This window comes from Rhineura floridana, chromosome 7 (assembly GCF_030035675.1).
Source record: "Rhineura floridana isolate rRhiFlo1 chromosome 7, rRhiFlo1.hap2, whole genome shotgun sequence".
Lineage (NCBI taxonomy): Eukaryota > Metazoa > Chordata > Lepidosauria > Squamata > Rhineuridae > Rhineura > Rhineura floridana.
In genome coordinates this window covers 87,027,506-87,048,788 of record NC_084486.1, presented here as the reverse complement: position 1 = coordinate 87,048,788, position 21,283 = coordinate 87,027,506, and the positions used below count along the sequence as shown (strand labels likewise).

Here is a 21,283-nt window from a genome sequence, read left to right as displayed (position 1 = left end):
GAACCCCACCAAAATGTATGGTTATGATCTTACTTCGAAAAACAGTTTGATCCTATGCACCTTTACTTTGTAGTACCACTGAACACATGTATGTATGTCTTGGCCCAGGGTATTCGCTTGTTTGGGATATACTCTGTTCTGTTCCATCAGTTTCAGAAGGCAACTTCTCCAGTTTTATCTGCACAAGAACAGTTGGGAATAGGGATAGTGTGCCTGATCCATGAAACTCATGTGATGGCAGCCAAACTGATCAGAAGAGGCTTCTTGCTTTATAAACTGGGCTGGATCCAGAAATACACGTGCTGCTGCTAAATTTCCTGTTTATGGATTTATTCTTCAGAGACAAACAAGCAGGAGCAGGAAATAATCTGGAATTACAAACAAACCCGGACTATTAGCAGGGCAGGAGCAGCGGTTCTAGGCAGCTAATTCCTGTAAATTTGCTGATTGCAAGCACAAAACTAGATGTCAACAGTTTGTTCTACTCTACAGTGGGTATGCACAGCTGTGCACAAAGAGCACACAATTATTAGATGTTAAACTGGCTGATTGATTTGATCTTCTGGTGAATTTGCATAGATAAGGCTGGCATCAGGGTTTCTGCATCCTGCCATGTGAGCATGTAAAAACACATAGGGGATTCCTCTTGACTCATGGAGCTAACTGGATCTACACAGGCTAATTCAATGTCTTCAGGAACGATGGTCATCTGATTAGAATATGGATCTTGGAGGCAGATTATCTGGGTCCTTTCTTTAGTACAGAAGAAGAGAACATTTCCATCAAGAAGGAGTAAAATTCCCATACACAAGACAGTGGTGCCCTGCAGCACAATCCTATGTATGTTTACTCTAAACCGCAATACATATAATGGAGCTTTCTCCTAGGTAAAAGTGCTAAGGATAACTGCATTGGATCGGGCTATGAGATTTACGACTGCTTCCATCCTCCTCAACCCTGGGTTCGGGCAAATAAATTACAGACTGTCCGACTGGGAGCCTTCCCCCCTCCTTATACTCGTAGCTAGTTAAACTTGTCACTTTTCATATGTACTCAACTCGCACTAGTATCCTGGAGTAACCATTGTCGGCAAAATGGGAATAGGAGAGACGGGGCAGACAAGGAATGATGCGCCTGCGTACTAGTTGAGGGCGGGGCGAAGTCTATTTCGGTGACGCATGCGCACTGTGAGAGGCGGTCGCCCCGCTCAGGTAACGGGGGATGGTTCCTCTCTAGACGGGTCCGGCCTCGGTTGCTCCGTCCCCTTGTAGTCAGGCTACGCGCTTTTATAATGGAGAGGGATCTACTAAGGTGTGAAGCTGGGGGTAGAGGACGTGATATATTGCATGGGGTTGGGCAGCAAAACATGAGGAGGAGGGAGGTGTGTTAGGGTGCAGCTGAGGGATTCCTTAAGGAAGCTTTCTGTGGGGCCTTCGTCGGCTCTGTTTAGGGAGAAGAGGGCTTGTTCTGTGAGTGAACCTCTTGTTCTGTCTATATTGTTAAAGAGACTTGCCTATCTGGAATGGGCAGAGGAGAACCTGACTTACTGAAGAGGTAAGGCGGGGTAGGGCGGGGTGGAAATAAGTTGGAAGGAGCTGCTTAGGACGTAGCTTTGCACATTTTCTGATCCTGTCACCCCCCCATCGTTTATCAAGTGTTTTCACCTTCCTGCCCCTGTTGTTGTAGCATGGAAGAGGGAAGAGCTCTTATATTTGGGCAGCTGAAGGGTCTTGTTCTGCTGTTGCTCACGTGTTTACACTTTCCACGTGGTTGCTTAGCCTCAGAATTGGGGACAATCCCCCCTTCTTATTTCTACATAGTTTGAAAAAGATTGTCTCCACCCCCCAAATCTTGGTCTGATGTGGGGTGCATATTCCCAGGCTTCAACTATTAGGGTGAATTACAGTGTTTCAAGGGTGGGTTCCCCTCTTTCCCCCCCAGCCTTTCAGGGTATGCTTATGAGTGAAGGTGAAACTGCTAATTTGTGTTGATGAACGTGACTGCAGAATCAGGAGTGATAGTTATTCTAGATTAGTGCCTGTGAGTAGTGATAAGTCTTTATAATAGCTTGTGGGAACTAGTGTGTTAAAAATCTTTCTATGAAAAGCATTTACACGGAGAAATTAGATTGCAACATGCATGCAGATTATAACTTCATGCTGTATGTGTGTACTTTGCTGTGTGTTTGTAGGGAAGCTGATTGGTTATGGTTGGCTGTGTGAGAGTGCGTATACATGTATTAAAATACATATGCGTAGATATCTGTGATGATCTACTTACATGTTAATTCCTACAAAGTAATTTCATATTGGAATTTTGTCACATCTGAAGCAGCCTTGAGTGTGCTTGCACGTATTGACAAAGCCAAGCAGCCTCTTAAAAGTACTGCAATCTCCATGTACCAGTTGTATTCATTTTAATATATACTTGTGTTTTGAATTCTTCTTTCCAAAGGTTTTTGGGTCATACATAGCAAAGTGAGGGAACCTAAAATCAAAATGGTTAAAAATTGCCCAACATGAATAAAATATCTTGTGTTTCCCCATTTCATAAAGCAACCTCACTGAGGGAAAAGAGCTGTTGCAAAACTTAAAATCACAGCAGATGTAATATTCATGACTACCTTTGCCTTTATGCATGGAAGTTGTCCTAAAAGGAATAGGAAAATACTTCAAAGGAGGCTTAGACAAATTCATGGAGGATAAGACTGTCAATGGCTACTAGCTATAATGGCTGTGCTCTTTCTCCATGGATGTAGGCAGTATGCTTCTGAATGCCAGCTGCTGGAAACCGCAGGAGGGGAGAGTGCTCTTGTGCTCAGGTCTTGCTTGCAGGCTTCCCATAGGCATCTGGTTGGCCACTGTGAGAACAGGAAGCTGGACTAGATAGGCCATTAGCCTGATCCAGCAGGCTCTTCTTATGTTCTTAAGTGGGGAGGGAGAGCTGGATGTATTCCTACCTCCTTTAGAAGAGCTGCTGTTTAGGGTTGTAGCACTAACTATACCCTCCTCCACAAGGCCATTTTGTTTCTACATGTACAATCTCCCTTTTGGTCCCACCTCCTCACCAGCATTCTGTGGCTATTGAGTATGCTCAGTTCTCATTGGACTGTTTTTTTTAGATTCTGTTTGTTATTCTTGTAACCCTTGAATGTGCCAGTGTCTCTCATTTCTCAGTGGCTTTGTTGTTTCTCCATTTCTCTTGGCACTCCCCACTTGAGTTCACTATTAATGATCTCCCCTTCCTCTTCACCAGATGCAAACCCCTGCATTCCACTACATTGTGTATCAAGTCACATAAGGCCAGCACATACATTTCTGCTGCTTGCGCTCCCCGCCGTCCTGGGAGAGCTGCCGCCTCTACCACATCCCATTGTGTTGTTATTGCAAAACCTGTGTATCTTACCCCATTCTGGTAGTAGGAACTGCCGTCCGTGAAGAGAATGACATCTGATTCCGGTAGCGGTTCATCAGACAGATCAGGTCTGATCTGCAAGGTGGATTGCAAAACTTCTACGCAGTCATGGTCTGGGAAGGGCGGAGGCAATTCGGGCAGGAGGGTGGCTGGGTTTAACGGTCCGCAACGTTCAAACCGCACGTTAGGATCCTCTAGCAGCTCTGCTTCCAGCTGTTGCTGCCTCTGCGCTGAAAACACTTGCGTAGTACCTTTTCGCAACAAAGCCGACAGTGCATGTGAAGTCCAGACAGTAGTGGAATGACCGAGGGTCAATCCTTTCACTTTGGTGAAAAGTAAAGCCGCCGCAGTCAGCGTGCGTGTGCATGTGGGAGTTCCACGAGCCACATTGTCAATTTGCTGTGAATAAAACACCACTGGGAAGTGACTGGGACCGTACAGTTGTGTTAGAACTCCGCTAGCTACCCCCGACCTTTCATGAACAAACAAATGAAAGGGTTTACCGTAATTGGGCGGTTTCAAAGACATAGACGTGGCTACACTTTGTTTTAGTAATTCAAACGCCTTTTCATTGTCCCGGCTCCATTGTATCAAATCAGGAGCTTTACTTGCAGTAAGCGCGTGTAGCGGTTTGCTCAGTTCTCCACAGGATGGCAGCCATGGTCTGCAAAACCCAATCAGTCCCAGGAACCCTCTTAACTGTCTCTTTGTCTTTGGGAGCAGACAATTCTGTATGGTGGAAACACGCCCGGGATCCATTTGTCGTCCCTCTGGCGTTAAAATGAACCCCAAATACTTAACTTTCTCTGATAGCCACTGAATTTTCTTCGGGTCGATTTTATGACCCCTTGAATGCAAGTATAGCAGAAAAGCCTTACCGTCTTCTCGCAGCGCCCCCTGGTGTCCATTCGCAATCAAGATGTCATCAACGTACAAAACAAGAACTGAACCCCCTTTTGGAGTGAACCCCTCGAAGTCGTCCCGTAGACACTGGCTAAACACCCCAGGACTATCGCAGTATCCCTGAGGAATTCGGGTCCACACGAAAGAGCGCTGGTCCCATTCGAACCCGAACAAATGCTGCGAATCTGGGTGGAGAGGGATGCTAAAAAAAGCATTTTTTAGATCAATGACGGTAAACCACTTTGCGTCCCATGGGATCTGACTGATGATTGTCACTGGATCTGGAACAACAGTGTGTAAAGGGATCACATACCTGTTTACCGCTCTCAAGTCTTGACAAAATCTCCACCGGACTGGATCTCCAGGTTTCTTTGGAGGTTTCTTTATAGGTAGTATAGGCGTGTTACAGGGGGTCCGCTGCGGCCGGATGACTTCTTTTGCGATAAAACCTTCAATTATGGGGCGTATGCCTTCTCTTGCTTCTAATGACAGAGGATACTGGGCAACGTTTGGTGGCGGGAGGAATGGCTTTACCTGAATTCTGACAGGGCTTACCGATCGCAACAATCCCACATCCGTATCCTCTGTACCCCATAAATCAGGTGGCAGGTCAGCGAGATCTTCTGGTAAGCTGTGACCTATATATTTGTGTTTAATTGTGTTTCCCACAGGCACCCCCAATACACTCATCAACAAACCCACCCCGTCAGGGGTGCAGGTTAAGGTAGCCTCCAGTTTACATAACATATCACGGCCCATTAAAGAAATAGGGCATGAAGCAGAATAGAGAAAAACATGGTTAAACATTTTATCATTGTATTTTACTTGCAATGGTAACGTTATGCACATAGGCGTGGGGTTTCCGTCTACCCCCATTGTCATTTTCACTTCTTTACTTAACCAATTATCAGATGCAACATTTATCATGGAGTATGTGGCTCCCGTATCCACCAGAAAAGTCACCGGTTGTCCCTGCACGTTTAAGGACAGTCTGGGTTCTTGGATTGGGAGAGAGAGAGAGAGAAAGAAACCTGCCAAAGACATAAGATTCATTAGCCCCACTCCCAGCCCCTCCCTATCCACATTTAGTCATTGCTGGTTCACTGAGCGTCCGCCGTACTGGTCCCATGAAGCCGGTGTCTGTTGAGCGGCAGGTGGAGGTGGGAAATCTGCGTTCTGGGTAAGAAGGGTTGTTAGGGGTGTACTGTGCGTCCCCTGTCCTCCACGGACAGTCTTTCTTGAAATGAGTGTATTGTCCACATTGGAAACAAGCCCTATCTCCCTGCCATGAATGCCTCATCTGTCCCCTTCCTCTCTGGTTTCCGGCTCTCAGCCCCCTCGGAAAACCTCTGCCCCTGCCTCGAAATCCTCTATTTGGTGGCTGGCCTCTTATTGCAAGAGCCAGCATTTCAAAATCCTCCTTCTTCTCCTTCTTTCTACTTTTCTCCTTATCCTTGTCCCACACAAAATCTGCTACCTCTAAAATCACCGTCACAGCCTCCCCCCCCCCCCATCCGGGTCTGAAATTCAGAAAGTAATCTCTCACCGCTGGCTGCGCTTGGTGAACAAAATTGGCAATGAGGGTTGGATGGTCCAGCACGTTTTCTGGGTTCAAATTAGTATAACTACGTGTTCCCTCTAACAAGCGTGACCAGAATTTTCTGGGAGGTTCGCTGGCTTCTTGTTTGATCGCCATAAATTTAGCTTGGTTGGGGGGTTTCTGTGACATTCGCTCCAAGTGTGTCAAAATCCTATCCCTATCGGTCTGCAGCTGAGCGCGGCGAGGCTGCGTCCAGTCTCCCGCTGCCCAAGCTGCAGCCGTTTGTGCTCGGTCCGACCAAGCTCTATTTGTTGCCGCTTCCGCAGCCCAAGCAGTCTCCATTGTCCACAACCTGCTACGTTCTTCACCTGTCAGTACTCTTCTCAACAAATGCTCCACATCCGAGTACGTCGGATTGTGGCTTTCAAACAACCTGCCTAACAGTTCTCTGATTCTCCTTGGCTGTTCCCCAAAAGTTCCAGCCATTCTACTCCATTCTTTTAAGTCCCATTCCAACCAACTCTTTAGTTCAACCACCTCAGTACGCTGGATACTCCCGTGGCCATCCACGTACGGCTGATCATGTACAAGCAAAGGCATCTCCAACGCTTCTGCCTCTTTTCTTTTCTTTTCCTTTTTTCGCTTGCACGTGTCCATGCCCCCTGAGGCCCCCTTCTCTTTCCCCTTTTCGTCTGTCTCATCATCTGATACAAATGAAAAGGCCCCTTCCTCCGGATTGGGATCCCCGCCCCCTGGAGCTGGTAGCGGATCCGGAGCGGAGGGTATTATAGAACGATTCAAGACCATTCTTTTACTTGACGTGTTGTCATTAAAATAATGAGGAGGGGGTTCCTCAATGGACAAAGTTCTCACTGCCATCAAAGTAAGACTATCCCATTTTTGCGACCCTATTTTCCATAGGAGCCAAAATTCCAATTGATCCGGGTGGGTATCCCCAATCCGTCTCCGCACTCCCAGTAGCGGAGCGGTTTCAAAGGACCCACCCCTCGGCCACCGTTCACCCGGCACCGACACTGCAGTCATCCGCGGCCACTCCTCCTCACAGAGCTCTATCATCTTTCTCTTTTTCAGGCCTCTCCTTCGCACTGGCAATTCCTCCTCTTGCCACAACATACACATGATTCCCAAAGGGCTGTCCTTTACCGGCACACTCCCTTTATTTCCCATGACGTCTGATAATGGGTTTTTCCTCAACTGTGCTTTATCCCCAAAGTGTCAAAGCCGCCCGCTTTTATTGATAACCGAGAAAATGTTCTCGTGGCGCCTGTTATCAAATTGAGGGGTGCAATGGCAAAAAGGGGGTCCGCACAAGGGATCCCGGACGAGCCCCCAATTGTTAGGTCCAAACCCAACACGCAAGTCGCCCTGTCAACCCCAACTTGCTTATGGCACCCGGGAAGAGTGCGGAGTTGAGTGCAAATGAACCCACTATCAGAGATCAAGTAACACGAGACAAAAACCTTTGCAAAGGGGACCCAATACTTACAAGCCGAAGCAGGCCAGCATGGGAACCTCGTTTATTGGTGTTCAAGGGTTTATATAGGTTTACCCCGAAGTTTACAATATCGGGTTCACGTCATAAAATACAAAAGAAACAATTGCTAACTGTCATAGCTTTGGGGCATATGTAAGGAGGTAAAGGGGTACCGGGGGAAGGACAAAGTGGAAACATCAAGACTATCTCTCAGACTCCATGTCTGCATATTTTGCGTGTCCTTGAGATAAGCACTATGCAGCAACAGACAAAGGCAACTATTGAGGGGAGGCCCAGCTGCAACCGGGCGCCCCCTAAACTAGAGACAGACATGATATTATTCTGCTTACATATCAAAGGAGTATTACAAGTCAAGGATATGAGGGGCATTGGAATAGTGTTTGACATTTCTATGCAAGGCACATTAGTAACAATAAGCAAGGCCATAAGCATAAATGTGATACAGAAATGCGTAGTAGGGAAGTTTCCAGCTTAAACCGGCTTTTATTATGCGAGCCACTGGAATGTAGGTAAGGGTCAGGTCACCAGGAAATAAACCGACATCTTATATCAAAAGTCAAATAAAGGCCACTTTGGTTCTCTTTCCTGTGAAGCCCAAGCTGGTTTAGGCAAGACAAGTGAATTATAGTTTTACAAGCACTGGGGTTTTCAATTTATCCCTAACACTTTGAAAGTATCTTAGCATTTCTCAAAAGGTAACAGATTCCTTGATTTACAGTTTGTGGTAGGAGGAAGATGTACTTATAGTTGACTTTATTTGTTTCTGTAACACTACCTCATGGAAACCTTGTTTATTCCAGATAACATTTGTTTGTTTTAAATTAATAACTTAGGAAAAAATGGGGAGTTGAAGTTGTGAAAGTATAGTTAACTAAGAGACAACTCACATTCATTGCTAAGTAAGAATTTAGACCAATACGTCTCAAGTTGAAGACTAACATCGCTCGCTGGATCACATTCCCATAGCAGAACTTGATTAGAGGTTTGTGTCTCAGTATTGACAGTTAAAGTAAAATGAATATAATAAAGTACAGATTGGCCCAGAAAGAGGTCTGAAAGTACCTGGCACAGTTTTATTGCTGACATGAAGTAGAGCTTGTGTAAGGCAGGGGCAGGCAGACTACAGGCTTGTTGGATCTACTCTGTTTTTTGTTTTTTACTAGAACCCTGACATCTACTAACTAGAGCCAGGTGCAAATAACAAACAGTTATAACTAAAGAAGAGAGTGCCTCTGAGCACGTTCTGATCCTAGGAATTTGTTTTCAGTTCCACAACTGAATTGAGCTCACTGTTCTTTCACAGAAAAGTCATTCATGATTAGCATTTTTCATTCCAGTGGCCTAATTTAGGTGGGAAAACTCATGTTGCTACTTTGGTTAAATAACTGGAAGTCAGAAATCTTTTCCAGTGTACTGCAAATCATTCAGATATCTACCCATAGATTTTAGCCTACATTCTTTCCAACCTTCCTGTAATGGGAAGTTTCTTGGGAATCCTATAAAAGTCATTCTGAGGCATAGGGGCCTCTTATGTCACACTTATGATAATCATAAATGAAACTGTTTGTGTATATGTAACTTATGAAGTCACTTACTGGGTTACTGTCAGTGTGTCTATCATACTCTAGAAGTAGTTGTGCTTGATTATGTCATGTATTCTACATTGCTGTCTCTAATTCTCCTAGTGTATTTCTTAGCTTCTGTATTTTCACTCTGTAGTAGTAAGAGCAGCCTATTGGATGCTTCTGGTGGTAGAGGGATCTGAGAAATGTGAGCTAGAGGACCTGGACAATGACCTAAATTATTGTCAGGCAATTTTTAACTGAGGGTTGGAACATGGCAGGAAAGCAGGAGTTCTTGCATTACAAAACTGTTCTTATTGTACTGTTCCCCCCCTTTGTGCAACAGACATAGTAGCTGCTTTCCACAAGGGCTTACTAGTCACTGAGCAGTACAAAAAAAGGGAGGAAACATCCAAGTACTTATACTAATGAAGGTACTTGCATTGCACCTGTAGCTAACTTCCATTAGACATTTTGCTTTCCCAGGAAAATAAGTTTGGAAGTGAAAACCATTTTTACTACAACTGTAGGTTTCAGCATGAGAAAACAATGCCATTTTCTCCCTTTAGGGGTGTGGAGTGGCTTTATGACATGCTGAGATCCTATATCCCAGTTATTTACCGGGCCCAATTTAAGGTGTTGGTGTTGACCTTTAAAGCCCTATACGGTTTCGGCCCAGTTTATCTGAAGGAGCACCTCCAGCATCACCAATTACGCTGCCTGACGAGATCAGCCACACAAGACCTTCTCTCGGTTCCACCAGTTAAAACAGCAAGACTTGGTGTGGACCAGAGAGAGGGCATTTTCGATTGTGGCCCCCACCCTCTGGAATTCCCTTCCCTTCGATCTTCGCCATGCCCCCTCCCTAATAGGTTTCCGCCGGGCCTTGAAAACCTGGCTATTCAGGCAGGCCTATGGGATCTCTGGGGCAGGTTAGTTATTAATGTTGTTATTAATTGGTAGAGTGGTGCTTAGATGAATGATGGTCTTATTGATTGTGTATTGTATTTTATTGTATTAATGTACGTTGCCTAGAGTGGCCGTTAATTCGGCCAGATAGGCGATTCATAAATAAAATTTTATTATTATTATTATTATTATTATTATTATTAATATTATTATTAATAATAATAATAATAATAATAATAATAATAATAATAATAATAATAATAATAATAATAATAATAATAATAATAATAATAATAATAATAATAATAATAATAATAATAATAATAATAATAATATATCGCTCATGTACAACCTGTTTCCTTAGTTCCAGTTAGTTATAGCTGTGCAAATGTGTTCATGGAAATGGGCTCACAAGAGGCTTAATTTACAGACATGGCAGCTGTTCTGATGATAGAGGTTATTGTTGGCTTAATTTTATTCACTTGTGGATTAAGCTCTGGCAGTAGAAATGAACGAGCTTGCCTCTGAATATCAGTTGCTGGAGAACATGTGTGGGAGAGTGCTGTGGTGCACATGTCTTGCCTGTGGGCTTCCTTAGGCATCTGGTTGGCCACTCTGAAAATGGAATGCTGGGCAAGATAAGCTCAGCAGAGCTCCTCTTACGTAGTTTCAGTCATGGGGTGTGATTGCAAGTTATGACTAGGAAATATATTTTACAATGCAATGTTTAGAATAGATATCTCTTTTCAAGGAATATTCAGATTTCAACAAATCACAGAGTGTAGTGCCATGAAATATTTCCTGATTTTCAAGTCATCTCTCAAAAATTCTGTGTTTAGTCTTTCTGTATAAGGTGAGATGACAAGAAATCAGAAGAAGACTAGGACTGGGAAGGGCAGCTATGAGAGAACTAGAAAAGGTCCTCAAATGTAAGGATGTAATAATAATAATAATAATAATAATTTAATTTGTGGGTCGCCTATCTGGCCAATGGCCACTCTAGGCGACGTACAATTTAACAACAATACATTACATCATAATAAAATACATCATAAAATACAATATAACAATAAAACAATAAAACAGTTCCAGTACAGAGTAGTAGGCTATTCGTCGTAAAAATTTAACCCTCCCCGTAAGTCCCAAAGGCCTGTCTGAAAAGCCAGGTCTTCAAAGCTTGGCGGAATACATTCAGGGAAAGGGGCATGTCGAAGGTCATACGGGAGGGAGTTCCAGAGAGTGGGGGCCGCCACTGAAAATGCTCTCTCTCTTGTCCCCGCCAACCTAGCTGTTTTAGTTGGCGGGATTGAGAGAAGGTCCTGTGTGGCTGATCTTGTTGGGCGGCATGGTTGGTGGCGCTGGAGGCGCTCCATCAGATAAACTGGGCCGAGACCGTATAGGGATTTAAAGGTTAATACCAACACCTTGAATTGGGCCCGGAAAATAACTGGAAGCCAGTGTAGGTCGAACAACACTGGGGTGATGTGTTCCCGGCGGCGACAGTTTGTAAGTAGTCGAGCCGCAGCATTTTGTATAAGTTGTAATTTCCGGACCGTTTTCAAGGGTAACCCCACGTAGAGCGCATTACAGTAATCCAACCGAGAGGTGGCCAGGGCATGTACCACCAGTGGGAGCTGATGAGCAGGAAGGTAGGGCTGCAGTCTACGAATGAGGTGTAATTGATACCAAGCTGCCCGGCTCACTGCCGAAATCTGAGCCTCCATGGACAGCTTGGAATCAAGAACAACCCCAAGGCTGCGGACCTGGTCCTTCAGGGGCAATTTCACCCCGTCGAACACCAGGTCAACATCTCCCAGCCTTCCCTTGTCTCCCACGAGTAGCACCTCAGTCTTATCAGGATTCAACTTCAGCCTGTTCCTTCCCATCCATCCACTCACGGATTCCAGGCATTTGGACATGGTCTCCACAGCAGACTCTGGTGAAGATTTAAACGAGAGATAGAGCTGAGTGTCATCCGCATATTGGTGACACTGCAGCCCAAATCTCCTGATGATTGTCCCCAGCGGCTTCATATAGATATTAAATAACATGGGAGAGAGGATAGAGCCCTGTGGCACACCACAATTGAGAGGCCAAGGGTCTGAAACCTCCTCCCCCAATGCTACCTGTTGATGCCTGTCGGAAAGAAAGGAATGGAACCACCGTAGTACAGTGCCTCCTATTCCCGATTCCTCCAGGCGATGTAAAAGGATACTGTGGTCGACAGTATCAAAAGCCGCTGAGAGATCGAGGAGGACAAGAAAGGTGAATTCTCCCCTATCTAATGCCCTCCTCATATCATCAACCAGAGCGACCAATGCTGTTTCAGTTCCATGTCCAGTCCTGAAACCCGATTGGTATGGATCCAAATAATCCGTTTCATCCAAGTGTGTCGACAACTGATTAGCCACCACTCGCTCAATGATCTTGCCCAGGAATGGTAGATTCGAAACTGAACACTAAAGTCAGGATCATTCAGACCATGGTATTCTCGATCTCTATGTATGGATGTGAAAGTTGGAGAGCGAAAAAAGCGGATAAGAGAAAAATCAACTCATTTGAAATGTGGTGTTGGAGAAGAGCTTTGCGGATACCATGGACTGCGAAAAAGACAAATAATTGGGTGTTAGAACAAATTAAACCAGAACTATCACTAGAAGCTAAAATGATGAAACTGAGGTTGTCATACTTTGGACACATAATGAGAAGTCATGATTCACTAGAAAAGACAATAATGCTGAGAAAAACGGAGTAGAAAAAGAGGAAGAGCAAACAAGAGATGGATTGATTCAATGAAGGAAGCCACAGACCTGAACTTACAAGATCTGAACAGGGTGGTTCACAACAGTTGATGTTGGAGGTCACTGATTCATAGGGTCACCATAAGTTGTAATTGACTTGAAGGCACATAACAACAACAACAATCCAATGGCAGCTGTGTATGTAATTGCAGTGCCATGTGCCCAGTTGCTCTGTTGGCCCCCTTTCTGTTTGGCAAAAGAGGCTGGAGAAAGCAGCACAAGGGTGATGGGGTAAGAGCACAGTAGCTGTGTACTCTGACTTTGCTTCAGTGGGTTTATCAGTGGCAGCAGGCATGACTTTGGGTGAACAGCTTGCAACTCTAGCTCTGACCTCCATGTCTTTTCACAGTGACTAAGGTGAAAAGTTGGGGAGATTCACAAGCAGGACATGATGACAATATCCTGCATTTGGTGCATTGTTTGAAATAGATGGGAAATGGATTGAACGGGAGGCTGTATGGCTATGATCCCCCACCCCTTTATTGCATACTTCTGGATCAGACTTTTATATATGAAATGTAGCGCTGGATGTGGCTGCTGGGAGAGTGCTATAAGCCATCCTGCCTACTGATCTCTTGAATTCAGCCTCCTGTTGGGCTCCCAGAAGTTGCAGGCTTTGGGGCTGTAGCTCAGCCATTTGGGATGGTGATGCTGTGTTTGCCTGGAAACATAACAGCTCTGTTGAAGTAAGCAGTCACTCTTGTAAACCTGGAGAGAATGAAAGTGGGTACTAGTGAGTGATTTCTGTAAGTCATTAGTTCAAGTAAGCCCTTGAAGTTTCAGAAAGAGGATATTTGTGTTTTTTGTTACTAGCTTTCCATGTGTTACTTTGAATTCTTATAGGTTTTAATGGTTGCCTCTAGCAATTTCCCTTATGCATGTGCATTCTATCTAGTTCAGGGCAGCCTCTGTCCCAGTTCTAGGCTTGTTGAAAAGGTGAAGTCTGCCTTATCATATTACCTCTCTGTAGCTTAGCAGCACTTACTTTCCAAAGAGATGCAGAATATTTTGCTTTCCTGGGCACCCAACAAAAAGTACTGAAAGAATATTGCTGTTAGTTTCTAACCCCATGCAAGAACTTTGAACCGGAAGTATGGCATGTTGTTTTTGTTATGTCTGACATTGATTCATTAGCAGTCATCTAATCAGGGCACTCTGTGTAAAGGGGCATATGTGTGTCCCATGTGTTGCTCCTGCTCAAAACTTTTGATTTTTGTAGCTAAAATCTTTGTTGCTCCGTCACCCAGCTTCTTGGTTAAAATTATTTTTTTTAAATAGAAGTCTTTCACCTTCTGATTTGTTTTTCTGATTAGTTTTATTTCCCATGATACAGGAAAAGAGAATGGGAAACTGCTCTGGAGAGAGAACATGTAGTTTTTTTCGTTGCATGAACCTAAATTATTTTGCAGCCATTGGAAGGTGGCAAGAGGCTACCAAGCTATACCTGAGAGTCAGATAAACAGAAAGCTCCAAGAAGGTGATACTAGTAGTCCATGCTTAGTACAGATATGTGCTTATAGTGATCAGAGATGGACATTGTTTTCCAAAGATAGCAATAGTTACCATTTCTGCATCTGCCTTTTTAGGCCAGACAAATATATAGTAGGGATGTCCTGCTTTATGACCTGCTTCACAAGCCTGAAATTTGTAGAAAAACATCAGTTTCAGACTATCACATGGATATCTGCCAGTCACTGGAAATGCTCCTGAAAGAGAATAATTGTGGTATTATCTTTCTGTTGTAAACAGCTATTACACTATCTGCTGCAGGCTGGATTGTGGCACTCTTAGGTATTGCACATGTACTACCATGTTTATGCTGCTCTCTGCATTATTTATTGTCCCTGAATAGAACTGCCACATGCCTTTGCTTCTCCTTTACCTGTATAAACCTACACGAGCATGGAAACTTATTGCTTTAGATCCACTGTTCCTAGTATTGGGGGGGACTGATATGGAGCCCAAGGAAAGGAGACTTTTGCATGTTGTGTGTAGACAGTGGAATTGTGGGGCAGTGTGTCACTTTTGTGTACAAGAAGACAGCTAACTGTTTGCTAATGGGAAAGAATAGTCCTCAGTTAGAAAACATTATTTGGTCACTTAATTTGTTAATAGCAAAGTTGCGTTGACCATCATGAGTACATATATAGAACTGTGGTTAATCCCAGTTCCCTGGAACATATATCTGTATAATGCACTATTAAATATGTATCTGTGGCGTATGCACATTACATTTTTTACATGGGCATGTACAGTTTTTTTGCACATATAAGGTTTGGTATGAAGTCTTGTCACAGGATTCCTGAATTAGGAGGACTTGTGGTCTGACTGTAGTAATCAGTAAGGTCATTCCTACTTTCCTAAGTGCTACATTTATACTTCCTGCTTTATACTTCCTGTTAGATTTCAACAGTATGAGTGAGCTTCAGTGGTCCTCTGAACTACACATGGGAGATCTAGTTTGACTTGGCCAAGGATTTGTTAGGTTATTTTTGCTAAGACTTCATTTTTAGGTTCCTCATCTGTTTAAAATAATTTGTAGTCTTTTCTGCCCCAACCTCCCCATCTATAAAAGATAGTTGATGTGAAATTATTCTTGCACCAGGTGTAAAAAGAAACCCATTATGTATACAAAAATCATGTCCAAATCTATTTTACCTGATGTGTATATAGCAAAATGTACACTTGCATTTTGTTAAACTGGGTGTGAAGTAGGCCAGAGGAAATTACAATGGTTACAATGTGGTTAAAGATTATGAAGTGCCTTGTGAGCTCAGTTTGAGCATAGTTTGGGAAGTTGTGAGGGCTGTGAAAGCTTACCTTGTGAGAACTTCTCTGAAGTGTGGCATGTCTGTCTATCTATAGATTGTAAACCATGGCACAAGCTGAGAAGAAAGGCGGGTTGCTTCGGAAGTCTTCAGCTAGTAAGAAACCCTTGAAAGAGAAGGTTGTGCTAATGTATGATGAGATCTTCACGGTAAGGGTTGGACTTCTGCTCCTCTCATTGTGACGTTTTGTTTTGTTTGTAAGAAAAAAATCACTATTCTGCTGTATCCCATAGGGAAGTGTAAGTCAGGCTGCCTTGGAACTGTGTCTTTTGCATTATCACTGGTTTTCTTTCTTGGATTATACATCCAGACAGTATTAGTAATATCTAGTATTAGGAGTGAGAAGGGGAGTCCAGTGTATCCTGTCTCTGGGCATGTTTTTAATGTTATGTTTTGAAGAGAGTATCTCTGTACTGGAGGAGATTTTGTATTTTACAATTGCCTCTGTAGTTTCTGTCATTGATAATCTGGAGAAGAAAATATGATGCATCTCAATCTGCACCTGGCATCCTATTTCCTTTTTTCCTGGATATAGTATGTTTAAATATTGCTGTAAAGACTTCCATATTTTGTATCCACAGGGGCCATTGTAATGGGCTTTTCTTTTTCAGACAGAAGATCCCAGTAAACGCAACCCTCGGTTTTGGGAGGAGCTTTTCCTCATGAAGGTAATACACCAAATATCAAAAACATCCTCTTTCTGCTAAATGTCTCTTCATGTTTATTCTCCTAGGTAGCAATTTCCAATCATTAGTTATGTCCTCAGTGACTGCATGGATTGGCTTTTCCCTCTTCCCTTTGTCTAACAGGTGAACTTGGAGTACCTGGAAGGAAAGCTGGAGTCTCTAGATGGTGAAGAACTAATGAAGATAAAAGATAACATTAACTGTTTGTTCCAGCGCTGCATCCGGGCTTTGGGAGAAGAACATCCTATCAGAGTAGTCAATGCATTACAGGTGCTGCACTATACATTTCTTGTCTTCATTTGAGCTAAACTCACGAAGGAGCAGCTAGTGACAGCAGTGTTAGAGATGATGAAGGAAAGAGTGTACTTACTATTAAGATCTACTAAAATACATGTCAGCTCAGTGTGCTAGACCAAATATGCCCTCTGTTAACATTTAGGCAATAATAAAATTGTTTCTTTTCCTTGCTGCTTTGTTGACATCTGTATGATCAGTGAGTTAGGACAATAATTGAGAATGGATCCATGTAAGCATATCTTAAATGGGGAAAAAAAAGTAAACATATTAAAAATGCAGCCTGTAAAGACATGGAAGAGAGAAAAGACTATGTAACATTGATTTACTGTGTTATACTAAATCAAAGTAAAAATCCCTCTAGAAATCCTGCTGGGAGGAAGGGCGGGAATAAATTTAATAATAAATAAACAAATAAATAATGTAGCTTTAAGCTTCTAGGGCATATATTGGTAGGTTTATTTACTTTATTTATAAAAATATTATATACTGCTATTCATAAAAACATTATAAATAGTTTACAACATATATAAACACAGAATAAAACCATATAAAAATTTAAAGTCAGAAATCATTAACTAACTTTGTCTCACAGTTCTGGTACTTTTTCTTTCTGACACAGACACTGTGTGCGTTGATCCGTGGGGTTCATCAGAAGAACAAATCGACATCTGGCTTTGACATCATCAACATGCTGATGGGTTTTGACAAGGCTGAACTGTGTATGAAGGTGAGGGCTAGCTAGAGTGCAATAAAAGACTGATGCAGGTGAGAGTGAGGTAGATTGTAGTAAGAGACAATGGTGTGTACATGGAAGAGACAAGCAATCCATTGTTTTATGTATCTGTCACAGTATTTTGCATAGTATTAAAGGGCCAGTCCAAGGTCTCGTATGAAATATAGCTGATGTCAGGATGCATGGTTTACTCATGCTTTACTTTTCACTCTGCTGGCTCTCTTGGTCCTTTGAGTACTGGTAACGGAGAAGAAACAACAGCATATAGTGCTTTATGCACAGTTGATGTGTTGACTTTTAAACACTGTATAAATCTCTGTAATAAGACTGTGATTTGCAACTAAAGGGTGAAAATAGAAATGTGTTAAACTGGTCACAGAGTACATAGGAAGCTGCTTTATACTGAGTCAGACCATTGGCCCTTCCAGCTCAGTATTGTCTGCACTGACTGGCAGTGGCTCTCCTAGATTCCAGACTGAGTACATTCCCAGCACTTCAAGGAGGTGCTGAGGATTGAACCTGGAATCTTCTGCATGCAAAGCAGATGCTCTGCCTTTGAGCTTATTCTCCTGCCCCCCCTGGGCCAAATAAATGTCTGTTCAGGGAGGGGAGTACAATCTTTTAAAACAATTCAGAACTAAATATACCATGCCTGTTTTTTGTATTTTGGGGTGGTGGCGGGGGTTATCTACATATGGAAAAAAGTAAATTTACAGTATAACAACACCTTGCTTAATAATTATAGCATAATCAGAGGATAATGCAGGGAGGCCCTACTCAAGGGACTTTCAGAGAAATACTGGTGCTTCTCTTTCAGGCTTTGGTGCGCAACCATCTGGACATACTTTTTTTGTTAAATCAGGGCTGAGATTCCGAGGGAACAAAATTGTGTGTCACGATCCACATTGTGTGGTTTAATTACCTGAAATACAGCTGTGAGGAGAACTACTGCTTTAATATGTCATGATTGCATGTCATGGAAAATCTGTACTTGGTGATATTTGTTTGATATGGTGGGACAGGATACCTTTTGGCAGGGCTGGGACCAGGCATGACTGAGTCCTTGGGCACCAGACTGCCCCAGGCCCATGTCATCATGCTCCCCAACACCCCCTTCCGATGCAGGTGGTGTGGGCTTAAGTAGTCCTACCCAGCCCACCTGTCTTTTGCATTGCTGTGTCAGCATGCTAGCATGCTGTGTGTGCATTCCTGTCATCACCTAAGATGGTGGCGGGGGTGTTACCCCCTTAGAGATGGTCCTGCTGCCATCTTGGGTGGTGGGAGATATGCATGCACTGTCATGCTATCATCGTGATGCAGGAGGTCGGTGGGGTGAGTGAGCCTATTTAAGCCTGCACCTTCTCCATGGGGGGGTGTCCTAAGAGGGTGGAGCTCCTACTCCATGATAGCATTGGGTCACTGGGCCCCACAATCTTACACTGGTGCAGAGTGTGGAGCAGGAGCTCCACCATCCCAGGCTAAAGAGGGGCCCCTCAGGGCCCCTTGGCCACTGTCTGGCTTGGCTACCTGCTGATGCCAGGCCTGCTTTTCAGGGCTTGAAGTAATCAAGTAGATATTTACTTATTTATTTACGACATTTGTACCTCACTTTTCCTCAAAAAGCTCAAGGAAGCTGACAAGAAGATCAAGCCATAATTTAACAGTTTAAAATATCAGTGAGAAAAACATTAAAACCAACGGCAGGAGTAAATGTTATTCCAAAGCAGCAGATGAAAAATGAATTCAATAAAACAGCCATCTATGAACAAAGAACATTACTGAAAAGGAAGGTTTTTACTAGCTTCTGTAAAGCCATTGAAGAGGGGGCAGGACTAATAGCATGTTAATAAGACAGCTTGATCTATACTGTGGATAGGGAACTTGTGGTCCTCCAGATGTTGTTGGATTTATAACTCTCATAATCCCTGAACATTGTCTATGCTGGCTAAGGATGGTGGGTGTCAGAGTTCAACAACATTTGGAGAGCCACAGGTTCCTCATCCCTGACCTAGAATTATACTAATATAGATCTTTCTCTTACATTAATCATGATTGGATTCAGTATCGCATAGGGCACAACATAAATTTGTGGACTATAAAGCAGTATGGGTTGCAGTGATTCATAGTAACTTTATTTCTCTAGAATCTGATGGAGAGTTTGGATGCGCTGCTTTGCGCAGAAGGCTCTGAAAGCCTCAAGAGTTTGTGCCTGAAGCTACTGCTTTGTTTGGTGACTGTAAGTAACAGATAATTGAGAATTAACTATAAAAAAACACGTACTCCCATGTTTTGTGTAAATTGATGGGGATTTTTTCATTTCTAATGCAAAGGAACTTTTATAAAGCACCCATAAGGATGGAATGTAGCCCAGAACAAAATTAGTAAAGGGAAATGATACAGGTGATGATAAAGTCACATTAACATTGTACTAAATGAAATTAATACAGTATAAGCTGTCATGCCAAAAATCAGTAACATGATGGTAGCTCTAATACATATGCACAAAGCCCATAAAAAGCTTCTTTACATGGAACAGAGTTTTAGTAAATGGTAAAATTGAGCATGATCCATCCTAGAGAGCATGGATCCTTTCTTTACTGCTTCTTTGAAGGATGAGACAATAAACAATACCATGGATTGGTGGGTGCAGTATACTAATTTTATAAGGATAGTAGTGTATGGGAGCACAATTTAATTGGGTTGTCACTCCCAGAAAGTTCTAAAAAAAACCCCTTTGGTTCTATTCAGGTGACAGATAACATCAGTCAAAACACAATCCTGGAGTATGTGATGATTAACAGTATATTTGAAGCTATCTTACAGGTAAGTTTTCCCCTCTCATCTCTGAGCAATTATATTTTCCATATTGCTTTGCTATAAATAGTTCATTTCCACTGATGTTGCTTAAATGCAAACTTAAGATGAATGCCAGGCAGCATATTCACAACTCTTGTACTTTAGTCTTTTTGTTTTGTTTTGGTCAGTGCTTAGATTTTAAGAGCTCTTTATTCAGGTCTTTTTAACCTTGACATGAAAGGCAGGAGCTTCACAGCACTCAAGGCCTAATTCTCTGGAATATCATTAAGGCAGGAGTTGTTTTTAGAAGAATCAGCGTAAGCATGTACCCAGCTATTTATTCACCTTGAATGTGCTCATTCTTTTCAACATAAGAATTTGGCTTGAATTTAATCTGTGTACATGGGAGGATGGTGCAGCCCTTCTTAAAGCTGTACAGGTTCATTTTAGATACTGGAAACTCTGGGGCTGTTTGTCTGTTGTTTGCCTACATCTTTTTGGATTGGCTGTCCATATTCACTCTGTTCTTTGAAACGTAACAGTTTTAGTTAATCTAAGCAATTCCTTATCTTGTTTTTAGATCCTCTCCAATCTTCCCAGTCGCAGGGAACATGGCTATGAAGGTGTTGTCCTGCTCGCCTTATTAGTAAATTATCGAAAATATGAGGTAAGTGCTTTGTGTGAAAAGTGTGGGTGTGTGTTACTCTGTTGTGTGGGGCTTACAAATTTTGCTTGGCTTAAGTAGTTGACAAAAAGCTTGTGATTGCCAGGACTCTTCCCCTACCCCAAGGGGAGGATTCCTGTCCTTGATGTTGCACTGTCTTGAAGGTGTAGTATGAAGCCAGGGACCATTTCTACTCTTCCATGTGGCTGATTGTTTCTGCAGTTGGAGCACCCTGGAAATGCAGCACAAGTGCCCAGGAAGTGCAGTGTGAAAAGGAGCTGGGCCGCCAATAGTTTTTCCCAACTTTTTTGGCCTTCAGAAGCACAGTGCAGCTGCTAGACAGTTCCTGTCTCCCTCTCTGGCTTCAGGTTGGAGGGCAGTTCTGGGATTTGTTCCTCTGAGGTGGCTCATAAATACAGCAACAAAGCAAGCACCAGCCTTCCTCTAAACTTAGTAGCAAGAGAATATAGGCAGGGATTGTCTCCACAGTTGCATTCTAGCTATGAGTTTGGGAGGAAGGCTCAAATTTCATCACTTTACTCCCACAATTTTCTGGCTTAATAGAGTTGCAAATGGATTTTTTTCTGAAAGCAATTAACACAGAAATGAACAATAAACCTCCACTATATTCTAC

General features: G+C 43.0%; 1 protein-coding gene across 6 annotated transcripts in view; it reads left to right on the top strand.

Moving 5' to 3' along the window:
- The window catches only part of ARMH3 (armadillo like helical domain containing 3), a 239,573-nt gene that overhangs the window by 1,191 nt on the left and 217,099 nt on the right, over positions 1 to 21,283 (top strand). Inside the window, exons 1-8 of one of the 6 annotated variants that reach the window (XM_061636249.1) lie at positions 1,160 to 1,211; positions 15,511 to 15,622; positions 16,085 to 16,141; positions 16,283 to 16,429; positions 17,076 to 17,183; positions 19,333 to 19,425; positions 19,938 to 20,012; positions 20,566 to 20,652. In XM_061636249.1, the coding sequence (XP_061492233.1) occupies positions 15,521 to 15,622; positions 16,085 to 16,141; positions 16,283 to 16,429; positions 17,076 to 17,183; positions 19,333 to 19,425; positions 19,938 to 20,012; positions 20,566 to 20,652 (669 nt within the window). In that variant the 5' untranslated portion in view covers positions 1,160 to 1,211; positions 15,511 to 15,520. The other 5 variants (XR_009764035.1, XM_061636246.1, XM_061636247.1 and 2 more) reach the window with 5 other exon arrangements.